The following is a 16,258-nucleotide window of genomic DNA, read 5'->3' as shown; positions in this document are numbered from 1 at the left end:
TATATACCTCTTGTTTCTCACACTATTATATCATCCCAAAATATCACATTTTCCTCATATATACATAGCTAAGTCGCTGCAAGAAAACAAATATAGTTTCAATTTAGTTGCTGCGGGAAGTTAATTACCTGAAATTGCACCATACATAGCTTCCATTGCAGCTTTAATTTTAACATCATTTTTGATCATATTATAAATTCTTTCGATCGCTTTGACTCTTAGCATTTAATTATAATGGCTCGTTATTTCTCCAACTCCAAGATTGTTTCTGCTTTCATTGTAGACTCTGTTTCTACAGCTATTTCTAGGTAAAAATTCAAGCTTTTTTCCCGCTTTATTTTTTCTTGGTAATTACACACCACCGCCATCTTTCCCTGAGAAGACCAAAAAAAAAAAAAAAAAAAGAAGAAGAAGAAGAGTTGTATGGTTCTTGTTTTTCTTCTTTTCCTCTTTCCGGGGAAGGGACTTCTGAGTCAGTGTATTATGCAAAAGGAAATTTACAGCCTATTATGCAAGCCGGGATCCAAAATTTATAGTTTATGAGTTATTACAAAGATTTCAAGTTAATATATAATAATAAGTAAAATATTTAATAAATTTCAATATATTTCAATATATATATATATATATGTCCCGGCAAAACCTACTGAATTTACGTGAGCTCATAGGTTGTGTTGATTGGCCTTTAATTATAAGAAATATCTTTATTCTACTTGTGTTATGATTTGCAATCAGTTTTTATTGATCTTAAAATTAAAATAGAACAGTAGTATTTTACACTATAGTTAAAAAGTAGAAGGGTAAAGTTAGACTCCTTTTTTTTTTTTCGAATTATTTTGGCATGTGAAATCTCAAGTTTACACTGAGTCTTTAACTCAAGAATAAATACAAAACGAATACGTATTTCCGTATTTAAATTTTGAATGCACTTCGATTATGCGGGGGCGGGGATACGCAGCTGCATCACAAGGTGTTGTTTCTGGTAGTGTAAGAGGTAATGGGGCTGTGAGAAGCAATGTGATGATGAAGGAAGGTGCAGAGAAATCAAACAAGACAACTTCATGGGTACCAGACCCTGTTACTGGTTATTACAGGCCAGAAAGTCATGTAAAGGAAATTGATGCTGCTGAGCTCAGAAACATGTTGTTGAAGCATAAAAGACAAAACTGAGAAAAAACATAGGATCAAGAATTGTGTCTTGATGAGTAGAGGTGGATTCAGAATTTGAATTTCATCTTTTGCCGCGCTGAACTTATTGTACTTTGGCAATTATGAGTTCAGAATATTAGTGAAAATTCTAGTAAATTTTCATATATTTATATCTATTATCAGTGTAAAAGTAAGACTAGTTCGCTGAACTTTATATTGCTTCCAACTTTGTTGATAGGATGAGGCGGATTCAGAGTTTTAAACGCTCAATCTTTAAATGTTCCATCTTTTGTGATTTTGTTGTGATTGAATCCCTTGTACTTCTAGAATTATGAGTTCCGAACATAATGTTAGTGAAATATAGTAATTTCTTGAATATATGTTTGTGTTCCGTGAGAAAATACTGGTTCAATTGAATTCCTTTAACCTATAAATTGCATCCGCCTTTTGATAGACAAAGGTAGGTTCAGGAATTCAAGCATTCAAACGTTTATGTTTTTACCACGGAGTTCGTTGTACTTTTACGGAAATATGAGTTCGAACGTAATATCAATAACGCTTTAAGCAACTCACATGTATATTCTTCGTGCAAAAAATACTAGTTGAGTTAAATCTCTTAACTCATATTGCTTCTACTTTTGTTGGTAGGCTAACCGTTGGTCCATGATTTAAATGTTCAACATTTATATTTTCGCCCGTGAATTCATTGCACTTTTAACAATTATGAGCTCATAATGTAATATTATTTAAAATTTTATTAATTTTTTCACATATATATTTATACCTTATGTAAAAGATATAAGATTCAATTGGACTGACGGACCTATAACCATTTGGTTATAGCGATAAGTAGTGGCGAAGCTATATAGATCGGTGGGTGGCAATTGAAGTGTTGAACATTCTTCATCGGATATTATATTGTGCATATTGAAAATAATATTTCTATATATAGGTCAATAAGTACTTTTCAGATATATATTAATTTTTTTACCTTTCTTACAGAATTCCTATTTTCGCCACTAAAGTGATTGTGTCTCTTATCAATGCCTTACAACCCGTCAAATACGGCGTAGTGTTAATTGTTAAAAGTATGGAAGTCTTCAGATGACATGAAATACAACTTCCAAAGTTAATCTTTTGATCTTTCCTAAGTTTAGTTTCGAGTCTTTTCTAGGACTTTGTTTGAAAGTGACACGGCAAGCAAGAGTAATTGAGGAAAGTGGGTCATGGACGCTTATTATGTGATGTCCCTTCAGCTTGTGCTTATTTCAATTACTCTTTCGGTTTCAATTTAAGTATTTTACTTTCATTATCATGTAAGATTAGAAGGTGCAAAATAAATCAGCACAGAAGCAGCTACAATTGCTTTAGCAGGAGCTGCTAGAAAATGAGCTTCAAAGCTTGAACTTCCACTTTCAATAGTCAGAAGAAATGCGGGTATGTCCCAAAAAGAGCGTCTTTTTAATTAGTAAGTTTCTCAATTTCAACATTTTACATGACAAGTTTAAAACCACAAGATTTAAAGGGCTACATACATCTTTAATCTAAGATCACACAAGACTCAATAGTCTCCCTTTGTTTCTTAAACTCTATCCCAAATCAAACTAAGACACTTGAATTGGGGAATTTAGTGAGCTTATTATTGAGTATATGCTATTATTTAATTAAGATAGCTATTGGATAATTTCATTCACCAAAATTTAGATAAATGGAAAAGAGATTAACTACAGTATTTTTTATTTTTACCGAAATTTGAACCATAATTTCGAAGCAATGACATGCATAATTTTTTTTTTTGAAGTGGTGATGATATTTAAAAAAAAATCAAAAGGAAATTACTTAAATGAACATCATAGTAACTTCTATCATTTTGACTAACGCATAGTAAGCCTGTCAAGTGGGTCGGGCCATAGTTAGTGGGCCGGAGGAGGGAGTGAAGGGTGTCCGCCTTGACCCCTACCCCGCAGGAGTACATAGTGGCTTGGCCGAGTCGGGTTTAGTTAGTGGGGCGGGGCGGTTTTAATTATTTTTAAAAAAAAATCTAGTTGTTGTCAACTTCATTTTAACCATGAAGTTCCTTAAATTATACTTTGGCCCTATTTTCAATCTATAAATACCATTCATTCTTCTCCATATTGTCTCACAATTCCCTACTCTCCTCTTTTCCCTAAATTTCCTACTCATCTAAATCTTTCTCTCTCTCTTCCAACTTCCAAGTTCAAATTTCAAAATTTAAATTTAATGGATAATGATAATCCTCCACCTCCTCCTCCAGTCCGAAGATCAATTTCAAGTCCCAAGTGTGGTTTCGCATTTTGAGCGAGTAGACGACGAACATGTTAAATGTCAACATTGTGGTCAAATATATCTCCATAAGTCCGAACCGGCTTTTGGGGGTACGTCCGTTACATAGCACTTGGACAAAAGGCACAAAATTGAACTTTGAAATTTATCTCTTCTTTAAATTTCTCCATCGATGCTACCGTTTTGAACTTTTCATTTGTAATAAGTTAACCGTTCAAGTTTGTATGTTTTGAATTTGCAATGCTATCAATTTAAGTTTGAAGTTTTATTTTAAATTACTTATGTAGTCTTGTATCACATTCTCAACTTTTTATAATTTTTAGCACTTAAATAGCGGTTGGGAGACTTCATTCCAACAACATATTCAAGATATAGACAAATATACCATTAACATATACAAGATATACACAAATATACCACTTAAATATTTTTTTATTTTTAAATTCGAAGTGGCGGGGCTGTGCCTGCAGGGCTGTAATCCCCTATTGTTGGCCGGCTGCCACCGGGCCAATTGCACGTGTCCGGCCCAACCTCCTAATTTTTTCCACTGTTTACCCACCACCCTCTTACCGGTCAGCGCAGCCACATGGGCGGATTAGGTGGGCCGATCCCGGGCCGACCCGGCCCAATTGACAGGCTTAACGCATAGGCGTTGTCTCATTGGTTTAGAGATAATTTTATACTGGAAGAGGTCCAGAGTTCAATTCTATACATTAATCTTACGTGCATCTGCCTCTATTTTCAAAATTAATATTCATTTTATTAAACATTAGGTCATATACTAAGGTCTAAAGAAAATACTACTTGATTAGGCAAAATTATGTGGGTATCAGTTCTAACAGGGACATGTCACGACATTGAATTTTTCTTGGCCATTAATCTTTGCCTAGTCATTTTGTTATGCATAAATTAGTCGAAATAGTGCATATTCCAATTACTTCAATTATGGATGTAAGCTTTCCTAATTTAATCATACACTTTTCACTTTCTTGAATTTGGCCAGACATGTTAAAAGCAATAGTTTACAAGGACTTTTAGATTATCACATTAAAAGGATAATTATAGATACCAACATACAAATTAGTCCAGTGCATATTCAATTACTCAACCACCTATTAATTCCTTGAATTTGGCCGGACCCATTAAAAGCATTCTCACCCCATGTTCGATATTTGGAAAAGCAACTCAACAAACGTATGCAGGTAAAAATTCTAGCAGTACTCTTTGATACCTAGATTGGCATTTCGGTATGTCCTGAGGTGTTCAACGATGGGCTCTTTCAAGATATCCTCTTTTATCAATTGGCAAGATCCATTTATCTTATGAACTCTTTTACTAGGTCTGAACTCTGAAGGCATCTATTTCTCTCACTATTCTAGTAGTTGTGCTTCGATTTACTACCTATGTTTCTTATGCTTTAGCATCCCATTATTTTGTTGTTGTTACCGTTCTTTTTACGATTACTATATATTGCTTTCCATTTGTTACTGCTTTCCATTTGTTACTAGTCGTTACTGCTTTCATTTCTGTACTTCCTTCTGCAAAACTTATGTGAAATTTTTACTTGAGCCAAGGGTCTATTGGAAACAACTTCTCTATCTCTCGCAATTAGTGGTAGTGTCCCAGGACACTTCTACTCTCCCCGTACCCCACCAATGGATTACTTTGCAATGTTTCGGATGAGTCTTTACGGGGTATGTTACCGCGACAACAATAATTAATATATATATGTATGTGTGTGTGTGTGTGTGTATATATATATATATATATAAGCTGGCCCGAACACCATCGTTATTAAGAATAAAAAAGAACGAGAATTACATGTTTGCTATATGACTATATCCAACACTCATGTCCTTGACAAAAGAAATTCAATAAAAAATATTCATAAGCAATACTTTCAATCCTATGTGCTTCCATTATAAGTTCCTTGGTTCTTTGCATAACTAATTAATGAATGGAACCCAATTAGAGACAGGATTTGTCTTAATCCAACAATAGCGTTAATAATTTTTAATACATATATTTACATAAAAAACATATATGCCTGTAAAGGAAACAAAGAACTTTGTCAAATTTGACATTCTTTTTATCGGAGGTAATTTCACCCCATCGGTCCGGGATCGATCAATTGGTCCAGGGAGCATTATGCCCCTCTTTTTTCGGGGCCCCACATCACATCGAGCCTCGGCGTGACACTGATATCATATCAAATTAGGCATTGGACCTAACTCACACCCGAAAGCTATCTAAAAAGGGAGGAGGATTGCCCAAGCTTTATAACGAGCCCAGGGTTCTAATCTATCACCGATGTGGTATATCTTCTCTTCATAGAGAAGAGAACCTTTGAGCTAGCGTTTGGGGTGTGAATTATGTCCAATGCCTAATTTGACAAACTTCTAGTTCTTTTTATTTTATATGATACTGGATTGATATATGTTTCATTGAAGCGACATAGACAATAAGAATTAATATAGTCAACCCCAATTTGCTTGGGATTGAGACGCAATCATAATAATGGTAGTAGTGATTGAAATAACTTAGTAGCTTAGCCGTGTAAGCGATGGTGAAATGAATTAAAAATTTCCTCTATCCTTATAAAGTTTTTAGGTTCGAACCTTAGAAATAAAATTCTCTTTATATTAGTTGGATCAGTAAATATCAAACAACAAGCTAAGATTCTGGAAGGAAAGAACCAATTCCCAGCTGTCTGAACATGTCAAACAAACGAGTAAACAAAAGGGAAAACAACAAAAGTTAGAAGATAAAAATAGCACTACAAGACAACTAATCCTGAAAAAGTACAATAAGGAAGAACTATACAAGTTGGAGTTGGCTTCCAGAAACTTGGAAAAGTAAGAAAAACGTGGCTGCCTCAGTGTATCTATCAGCTTTCGACACGTACACATCACTGCACTATTATAGCTACGGATTTGAGTTTTAGTAGCAGAAATATAATCTACTCAAAACTAACGTATTCGTGTAAGAAAAAAAATAAATGCAATTAGTTGATTAGAGGTATTAAAAACAAGTCACTTTAAATTATGTCCGTAAAGATATGATATTTGGATCTAACTTAACTTTATAAACAAATTACGAAAAAGATCATTCAAATCCATATAAGCAAACCACCATACCATTCCCAACCTAACGTGGGACTCTAACCCACTCTAAAAACAAGTCACTTTAAATTACTCCATCTGTCTCAATTTATAAATATCTATAACTTGTTTTAGATCACAAGTTTCAAAAAAAAAAATCTTGCTTAAACTTCATGCCTAATTACACTATACTCCCTCCATTTCATAATAAGTGATTTTTTAGGCTTTTCAAAATAAGTGGTGCTTTAAGATTTTAAGAAAACTTTTAGCAAATTCTTACAATATTATCCTTATTTAAATAATCAAAATTCATTAACTATCTTTTTTTTTTTTAGAAAATAGTAAAATTTGATTAGGAATAAGTTCATAAAAATACGTTTAATTTTTTAGGAATAATCTTAAGAAATGTATATGAGCTTAAAAAATCACTTGTTCTGATGCCAGTACACAATTGGAACAGACGAAGTGGTACTATGAATTACACAAGTTGCAGACTTGTAGTGAGTGAATTCGAGAATGTTGACCAAAGTAAGGAAGCGCAGCCGCCACAATGTGCTTTGGACACGTACACCCCAAGTTTATGTGAAATGTAAATGTAAAGAGCTCCTAATTACCCCACATCACGTGTACTGTACTCTGATGTTAATTGGTCTACCTACTAATAAGCACTTAGCCAAAAATGAATCTTCCAGTCATTTACGTGATGTAGTTTGATTCAGAGACAAATTTGTGTGTAAATTTTAAGTCACGTGATTCGTGAACACATGATCATTCGAATAATCCCAATATATTATGTATATAGTTCTAAAAATATATCTAATATTAACTAAACAACATACGATCATAATAGGTTGAGAGAAACCTTTCCAAAGGTTATTTGTATACGAAGGTCACGGCTTCAATCCCCAACCGAGCAACTTTTTTAATTTTTGTCATTATTTTCTAAAAGATGTGAATTCATCCCTGCGAAATCACCGAAGTCCGCCTCATACAAATGCTAACCCATTCTCATTTAAATTTAAATTCACTCCGTTTGATTCATGTACTAATTATGCAAAAGTTATTACCTAGTGAGATTAATACGAAGTAAATAGTTATACAACAACATATATAGGATATAGCATATAACAAAATACGACAGTCAAATAACAAAATACAAAGTAAATGAAACAACTGATAGTAATACACATTAAAGCATAAGAAACTATAACTAACGAAGACACTAAAATTATCAAAAGAAAACTCTTGATTGACAAAGTCGTCCGATATCCATACTAATGAAAAATAATAAGTAAAAATTCAAACTAATCCAAACACTACAATTGTTAAAAATAAAATCTCAATATAACTTGTTCGCTAACCAAACCAAGTCCTTATAAACAACTCTTAGAAGCATCCACATGGTGTTGGCTCATTATTATTACTTTACTCACTAGAGAGAAGAGACGTTTTTCCCTTCTTAGAAGCCGACATTAACGTGTCCCCATTATAACTCTTAATTATTGACTCTTTCTTCCTCCAAAAAAAAGTTAATTGGGACAGTTGCCCGTGGTGAAAAATAACAATACTCCCTCCATCCATTTTTACTTATTTTGTATCGAATTGGCACACCTTTTAAGAAGTCATATATAGAATGATAATTTTATTATATCAAGCCTGATTATTATTAAGTCATCTAACGAATGAAAACAATTAAATATACCTTAAAAATTATGCAGCCAATGATAATTTCTTAAAGTTTACAACCGAGTAATCAATAATGAGGGTAAAATGGGAACAAAATGTTAAACTATCTCTTAATTTTTCAAGTTAGATAGTAAAAATGGATAATTATTTTTAATATGCAGAATAAATAAAAATGAATAGAGGGTCTCATAAATTGTTCAAAATGCACTTAAATTGATTCAAGCAGTACAATTATGCACTTAAACTGATTCAAACAGTACGACTATCAAAACTAAAATCTCAGTATAACTTGTTTATGAACCAAACGAATCTTTATAACCAGTTGCAGAGCTAAGTAGAATTGAGGGGTTCATCCAAACTTCTCCGGGAAAAGAAAATTATATTGTATATATAAGATTAAAATTATATATATATATATAGAGAGAGAGAGAGAGAGTAGATACTAAACGCTCTTGATTTATTTATGTATTTATTTCTTCATATTTTTTAAACTTTTGACTACGTCAATGCTTATAACTGAGACTCTGGGAGACGACTCTTTTGGAAGCATCCACCAAAGTGTTGGCTACTTGGCTCATTAGCAAGAAAAGACCTTTTCACCTTCGTAGAAGCCGACATTAACGTGTCCCCATTTATAACTCCTAAAAATAATAATTGAATCTTTCTTCCTCCAAATTTTGTCTATATATACCCTCTATTTCGCACACTATTATTTCATCACAAAATATAACATTTTCTTCATATATACACGGCTAAGAGTCGCTGCAGAAAACAAATATACTTCCAATTTAGTTGCTGCGGAAGTTACTTGAAATTAAACAATATTATACAGCTTCCGTTGCAGCTATAATTTTATTTCACTTTGATCATATTATAAATTCTTTCGATCGCTTTGACTCTTAGCATTTAATTACAATGGCTCGTTATTTCTCCAACTCCAAGATTGTTTCTGCTTTCATTGTAGACTCTGCTTCTACAGCTATTTCTAGGTAAAAATTCAAGCTTTTTTCCCTGTTTATTTTTTCTAGATAATTACACACACCACCATCTTTCCCTGAAACAAAAGAAAGAAAGAGTTGTATGGTTCTTGTTTTAAGGGATTTCTGAGTCAGTATATTATGGAAAAGGAAATTTACAGCCTATTATGTGCGCCTGGGATCCAAAATTTGTAGTTTATGAGTTACTACAAAAATTTCAAGTTAATGTACAATAATAAATAAATTATTTAATAAATTTCAATATATATATATATATATATATATAGGTTCTGGCAAAACCTACTGAATTTACGTGAACTCATAGGTTATATTGATTCGCCTTTAATTGCAATCAGTTTTACCTATTAGCAAATCTTATCGTATTTGATGTTGATCCTGATGGGACACTGATCTTGAGTAAAATAGAACAGTAGTAATTTACACTATAATTAAAAAGTAGAAGGGTAAAGTTAGACTTTTTTCCGAATTATTTTGGCACCTGAAATTTATCGAGTTTACACTGAGTCTTTTAACTCAAGAATAAATACAAGACAAATTGCTAACGAATTGCTAACGGAAAGTGCATGAATGTTCCAAATTAAACTATAAAGAAGGGTAAATTTAAAATATTTTTTATTGTGAAGGGACAAAATTAAGACATTTCTTTTATCTAGAGATATGTGTACCTAAATCAACTGTTTTATGCTCAACAGTTTATATAATTATATATACATAAAAGAATATTTCTTTAATATAAAGATAAGTATTTACGGTATTTAAATTCTGAATTTATCTCTAATTATGCAGGCGTGGATATGCAGCTGTATCACAAGGTGCTGTTTTTGGTAGTGTAAGAGGTACTGGGGCTGTGAGAAGCAATGTGATGATGAAGAAAAGTGTAGAGGAATCAAACAAGACAACTTCATGGGTACCAGACCCTGTTACTGGTTATTACAGGCCAGAGAGCCATGTCAAGGAAGTCGATGCTGCTGAGCTTAGAAACATGTTGTTGAAGCACAAGAGACAACACTGAGAAAAAACATAGGATCAAGAATTGTGTCTTGACGAGCAAAGGCGAATTCAGAATTTGAATGTTCATCTTTCGCCGCTGATCTCATTGTACTTTTGGAAGTATGAGTTCAGAATATTAGTGAAAATTTTAGTAATTTTTCACATATATTTATATCTATTATCAGTGTAAAAGTAAAACTAGTTTGTTGAACCTTGTATTGCTTCCACCTTTGTTGATAGGCTGAGGTGGATTCAGAATTTTAAACGCTCAACTTTTAAATGTTCCGTCTTTTGTGTTCTTGTTGTGATTGAACTCCTTGTAATTTTGGAATTACGACTTCCGAACATAATGTTAGTGGAAATATAGTAATTTCTCGAATATATGTTTGTGTTCCGTGAGAAAATATTGGTTCAATTGAATTCCTTTAACCTATATATTGCATCTGCCTTTTTATAGACAAAGGCAGGTTCAAGATTCAAGCATTCAACAGTTATGTTTTTACCATTGAGTTCATTGTGCTTTTGGAATTATGAGTTCAGAACGTAATATGAGTAACTCACATATATTTTTTTTTTCAGTGCAAAAAATACGAGTTTAGTTATATCCTTTTAACCTATATATTGCTTCCACCTTTGTTGATAGGCTAAGGCTTGATCCGTGATTTAAATTTCAACATTTATATTTTCGCCAGTAAATTCATTGCACTTTTACAATTATGAGTTCATAATGTAATATTCGTTAAAATGTTATTGATTTTTCACATATATATTTATACAAAAAGATATTAGATTAATTAAATCAAGTTGGACCTATCGTATAATCCCACCAAAAATGTAAATACCGTCGCACATATATATTTATATATACATAAAAGATATTAGATTCAATTAAACTGGTTGGACCTATCGAGCCTTTTTAAAGTATCCGGTTTTGGTGATAGGCAGTGGCGTAGGCGCGTAGCTACATAGATCAAAGGTTGGTCAGTTGATCACACCGCTCGGAAAATTATTTGTGCATATGGATAATAATATTGCCTATATGGGTCGATAAGTACTTTTTAGAGATATATATTAATTTTTTACAATTCCTTAGCGAAATTTCTAGCGTTGCCACTGAAGGGATAGGGTGGATTCAAAGATTTGAACAACAGATGTGTTATCAATAATGCCTTACAACCCCTCAAACACAGAGTAGTGTTAATTGTTAAGGGCATGTCAGTTTTCAGATGACATGAAATTCAACTTCTATTGTTGTTTTTGTTGATCTTATAAAGTCATTCTCTTCATTTTTTATAAGCTTAGTTCCTAGTCTTTTCTGGAACTTTGTTTGAAATGGGTCAAGGGGGTACAAGGCAATATGTACACGGCATTCCCATTGCTCACGCTGTAAAGCTAATACACTAGCTTGTGCGTATCTATTATAATATTGAGTATATGTATTTTCTCAATTTATTTTTATTTGTTCATTATATTAAAAATAAATTTTTATTTTTATTTGTCCACTTTTAGCATATTAAGAGAAGATTAATTTTATTTTTTTATTTTATCCCTAACATTAATTACTCAATTCCAAATTATTTTTCAAGTATATTGAGACCATGCTCCAATTAATATGATTATTATAAAATATATTCTTCATTTATTAATTCTTAAGAGGCGTGTAAAGTCAAAAGTGAATAAGTAAAAGTGAACGGAGAGTATTTTTTAATTAAGATTGTAATCGGACAATTTCATTCACCAAAATTTAGACAAATGGAAAAAAAAAATTAACTACTCCCTCCATCCCATTTTATTTGACACTATTTCTTTTTTAGTCGTCCAAAAAAAATGACACCTTTTTATATTTAGAAATAACTCAACTTCAAAATTTCTCTTTTACTCTTAATGAAATTATTTATAATCATACAAATATCTCAGGCTTGTTTTAGACCACAAGTTCTAAAAGTCTTTCCATATTTATTAAACTTCGTGCCCAATCAGACTCCCTTATATAAATTGGGACGGAAGCAGTTGTATTTTTTATTTTTACTTGAATTTGAACCATAGTTTCGAAGCAGTGACCTGTATAATTTTTTTTGAAGTGGTGCTGATATTTTAAAAAAAAAAAAAAAAAAGATAAGCAAATTACTTGAATGAACATCATAGTAACTTCTATCATTTACTTGAATGAACATCATAGTAACTTCTATCATTTTAGCTAACGCATAGGCCTTGTGTCATTGGTTTAGAGTTAATTTTATTCAACAAGTAAAAATTTCTGACCAAGCGGTGTGACATCACATCGCTTAATCCTACGTGCATCTGCCCCTATTTTCAAAATTGATATTCATTTTATTAAACATTAGGTCATATCCTAAGGTCTAAAGCTAACACTTGATTAGGCAAAAAACAGATGGGAAACAGTACTAACAAGGACATGTCACAACATTGAATTATTCTTGGCCATTAATCTTTGCCTAGTCATTTTGTTATGCATAAATTAGTCGAAATAGTGCATATTCCAATTACTTCAATTATGGACATAAGCTTTCCTAATTTAATCATGCACCTATCATTTTCTTGAATTTGGCCAGACATGTTAAAAGCAATAGTTTACAAGGACTTTTAGATTATCACATTAAAAGGATAATTATAGATACCAACATACAAAAGACACCTGAAATTAGTGTTTCTGAAAAATAAGAGTATGTAACCCACTATAAAGATTAAACTACATTGATAGTGCAAAATTTCTTTTACATCGTCTGTGCATATATTTCTAATCCGTATTAACTAATGTAGTGTCAGAATGAATTGCCAGAAATAGCATTGAGTCATTCTTGGCTGTTAATCTTTGCCTAATCATTTTTATGCATAAATTAGTCGAAACAGTGCATATTCAATTACTTAACCACCTATTAATTCCTTGAATTTGGCCGGACCCGTTAAAAGCATTCTCACCCCATGTTAGAATATTTGTTTTGGAGTCCGACTAATTCGGATTCACGCTGGAAACTCTTAATGTGGAGTAAAGCGCTTTCTACCAAATGTCACACCATTTTCTGGGCTCGAAATCAAAATCATTAATTAAGAATAGAGAATACTTATTACTCACCACAACCTTTGACAATGCGTCAAATACTTATTCTTTAGAAATGGGAAACGCCATTTTTGTCCTCTAGGAGATTGATAAAAGATTCGAAGTTTTTTTGCTTAGTTATAATATAATAGTGGAAACAAGTGTTATTAAATCACAAGAGACACTTCACAAAACTCGTTATGTGTCATTGTCATAGTGTCGTGGATTTTTCTTGTTGGTGTAAATTAGTGGAATTGATGACAACACCAAATTCGATCAATGCTAGTATACAACGAACATAGGATGGAAAAAACAATGAACGTACTACATCGAAAATAGCTAGTGAACTGTGACGTGCACAACTTGTCCACAATAGTCTAAATTATAATATCCGACACTATAGATTGAGATGTTGTGTTCATGCATTTAGATGAATTTAAATAGAAAGATATAGATAATAAGATGCATATTATAATAGACATGAACTTGTTTAGAATGTTAGAGACTTAATTATTGTTATTGTTGTACACTTTAATTAAGTCGTGTCATGCGCCTACGTGAGCTTCGAATCAAGACATGTCTCAATTTAAATGAAGGACAACCATTTGACAGCACGATAACCAATATAAAAAATAGTTTGATTACAAGAAGCGTCCTAATGCATGAATTATAATATAACACAATAATGAAACACGTAATTGAGCATTAATCAAGGCTCATCTCAAGTCTGGATAAAGGAAAAAAGTTGTAATAGGTCAAACTAGCATGAAAATAATTCCCACTACGACAAATTCTTTGAATGCTTGAAATGGCCCTAAATATAGCTGAATAGATAGGAAAGATTACTCGTAACTAATTAGGACTGAGGCGTAATTGATTGATTTATTAGTATGAGCCAAGTTGATGCACGTATTTTATTTTAAAATTTAATAAGACAGATAGTGACAACTAGCTTTTAGCTTGTCCACTATATATACTCTTATCTATTAAACTATTGATTCTAAAAGAAAAGACAAAATACATTGCTTATATTTTTATGTTGTGAAGAAAATTCATGATGCACGTCACCTTTTGTCCTAGTTCAGCAACATAACTTCAGAATGTATCAAACTATAATATAAGCACATATACAACAATATTTTTTTTGTGTGTGTATGTGTACGTGCGAATAATGTTTGTTTCAGAAAACAATAGGCACATATACAATATGGTGGCAAAAATTACAACATCCACATTTTTGATATGGTGGCATCGGTTAAAAGAGAATAAGTAAACATCAAATTTGAATAGAAAGTATAGTTCTAGAACCCAATAACCCCAGAACTAAAGCCCGTGACAAGCTGAGTTTTAACAATAGACCGACACTATTTACATAAAATTTTGCACACGCCACTGCATTACTCTACGAGGAAGATGCAAGGACCTTTTGCCCACATTCACAACGAGGGCATTCCTCAAACCTCCTAATAGGAAAATTTGCAGAAGTAATCCCAACTGAGAATTGGAGATTGTCACCTCTCCTCCTGACCTCCACAATGTTAAGCCATAGCAATACAACTTTAACACTAACACCACTCAATTTCCTGAGCCTGCCTTTGGATATAACTCCTTTTATCACAGGCTTGTAATATAGCTCATATGAACTCAACATGAAACTACATGAGCCATTGAGATACGCCGAGAATTCGCCGGTTTTTGGGTTCAACTCATAGCCTATCACCCCTTTAGGAAGAATGCCAATTGGGAAGTCATAGTGCCGGAGCTCTTCATAGGCTGAGGGCTTCTCATTTGCTGCAACAGCAGCAGAAAAGAAGAGGAGAAACAAGGAAATGGTTGCTGAAGACATGGGTATTTCTATAGTTTGAACAAAAATGTTATGGTTTATAAATGATTGTTCATGTGTATAATGGCTAGTTAGTTTGATTGCTTTTGCCAGTTGGCCACATGCAGATTGATGCTCTTTTCCTATTTAACAATTCTATTAAGAGGATAATGTCAATTGTTGTACCAAACTCATGACTAAAGGACAAGAGTAGTAAACACATTTAACATACTTTGCAGGATATATAAGCTTCCTCAATTATAGTTTGTTTCAATAACGGGGAATTCCCACCTATTTTACCGAGTACCTACTAGTTCCACCAGCACAATTGTCAGGTAACTTTGTCCATCAAGACTTAAAGCAGATAGAAGGAAATCACCTAAGGAATCAGCCACAAACCACAAAACGTGAGTCAAACTCCCAAACCTATCAGCAGAAAATGGAGGTAACTTGCATTAAGCCAACTTTTCTCATCCTCAATTATTCTTGTTGTTTTCCATTCAATAATTCTGCTTTACCAAACTAGCACCCTTTTCCTGTCTTATTCTAGTACTGTAATCATTTTTTTCTTTGAATTATGAAGCAGGTGCTGTGCCAACAACTATTCTAAAGGACAATTTGTTATTGTTACCAAGGTAATCACTTGCTATTCCAGTAGTGAATCCTATATCTACAATTTCAATTCAACTAGCTCAATAACAATTTCAACTATCCAAACTTTGAGTCATCTTGCAAACTCAATGAACAGGGAAAGGGCAGAATTGATGTAGATGAAAGTACAGATAACCCCACAATTTTGGACATCACTACATAAAATCTTCAAATAGTAAAAATAAACATCTAGGAGTGCTTTTGCCTTTACCACTCAAACAAGGGCTCACGGCCATTAAAGAAGAAATTTCAAGGAAAAGGTGATCATAAAGAAAGTGATCACTGAGCTTAAAATCAAATGTGCGAGTATGGAGTTCATTAAATTTACCAATTAAATTTAATCTGTACTGGTCCTCTCATACACCACTTTTGTTAAGACAAAAAAAAAAAAAAAAAAAAAAAAAACACACGCACACACACACATAGGGGCGGAGCAGGATTTTCACTGAGTGGTGTCAAATCTAAAGAAGCAAGCATACCGAGAAGCCAAGGGGATTCA

The 16,258-nt window shown here is 32.8% G+C and overlaps 2 protein-coding genes across 3 annotated transcripts; one reads left to right on the top strand and one right to left on the bottom strand.

Annotated features, from left to right (window-relative positions):
- Positions 1 to 81: 81 nt before the first annotated feature.
- On the top strand, positions 82 to 10,609 carry LOC132050688 (protein SENESCENCE-ASSOCIATED GENE 21, mitochondrial-like). Of its 2 annotated transcripts, none has more exons than XM_059442068.1 (2): positions 82 to 308; positions 10,025 to 10,609. In XM_059442068.1, the coding sequence occupies exons 1-2, from the start codon at positions 235 to 237 to the stop codon at positions 10,248 to 10,250; spliced, it is 300 nt and encodes a 99-aa protein (XP_059298051.1). In that variant the 5' UTR covers positions 82 to 234; the 3' UTR covers positions 10,251 to 10,609. The 2 variants fall into 2 exon arrangements, with proteins under 2 accessions (XP_059298051.1, XP_059298052.1); XM_059442069.1 differs by lacking the exon at positions 82 to 308 and adding an exon at positions 9,090 to 9,229.
- A 3,851-nt stretch (positions 10,610 to 14,460) lies between these two features.
- LOC132051256 (uncharacterized protein At5g01610-like) lies at positions 14,461 to 15,164 on the bottom strand. The gene has a single exon (XM_059442496.1). The coding sequence runs from the start codon at positions 15,130 to 15,132 to the stop codon at positions 14,689 to 14,691; it is 444 nt and encodes a 147-aa protein (XP_059298479.1). The 5' UTR covers positions 15,133 to 15,164; the 3' UTR covers positions 14,461 to 14,688.
- Positions 15,165 to 16,258: the final 1,094 nt, after the last annotated feature.

Source organism: Lycium ferocissimum, chromosome 3 (genome assembly GCF_029784015.1).
Source record: "Lycium ferocissimum isolate CSIRO_LF1 chromosome 3, AGI_CSIRO_Lferr_CH_V1, whole genome shotgun sequence".
Classification (NCBI taxonomy): domain Eukaryota; kingdom Viridiplantae; phylum Streptophyta; class Magnoliopsida; order Solanales; family Solanaceae; genus Lycium; species Lycium ferocissimum.
Note: the sequence above shows the minus strand (reverse complement) of the source record. Positions and strands in the feature narration are given on the sequence as shown.

Bases quoted from the DNA above. Each gene is read 5' to 3' on its own strand.
- LOC132051256 (XM_059442496.1), bottom strand. From the start codon at position 15,132: ATGTCTTCAGCAACCATTTCCTTGTTTCTCCTCTTCTTTTCTGCTGCT.
- LOC132050688 (XM_059442068.1), top strand. From the start codon at position 235: ATGGCTCGTTATTTCTCCAACTCCAAGATTGTTTCTGCTTTCATTGTA. The intron at 309-10,024 runs GTAAAAATTCAA...CTAATTATGCAG, and splicing joins GTTTCTACAGCTATTTCTAG to GCGTGGATATGCAGCTGTAT.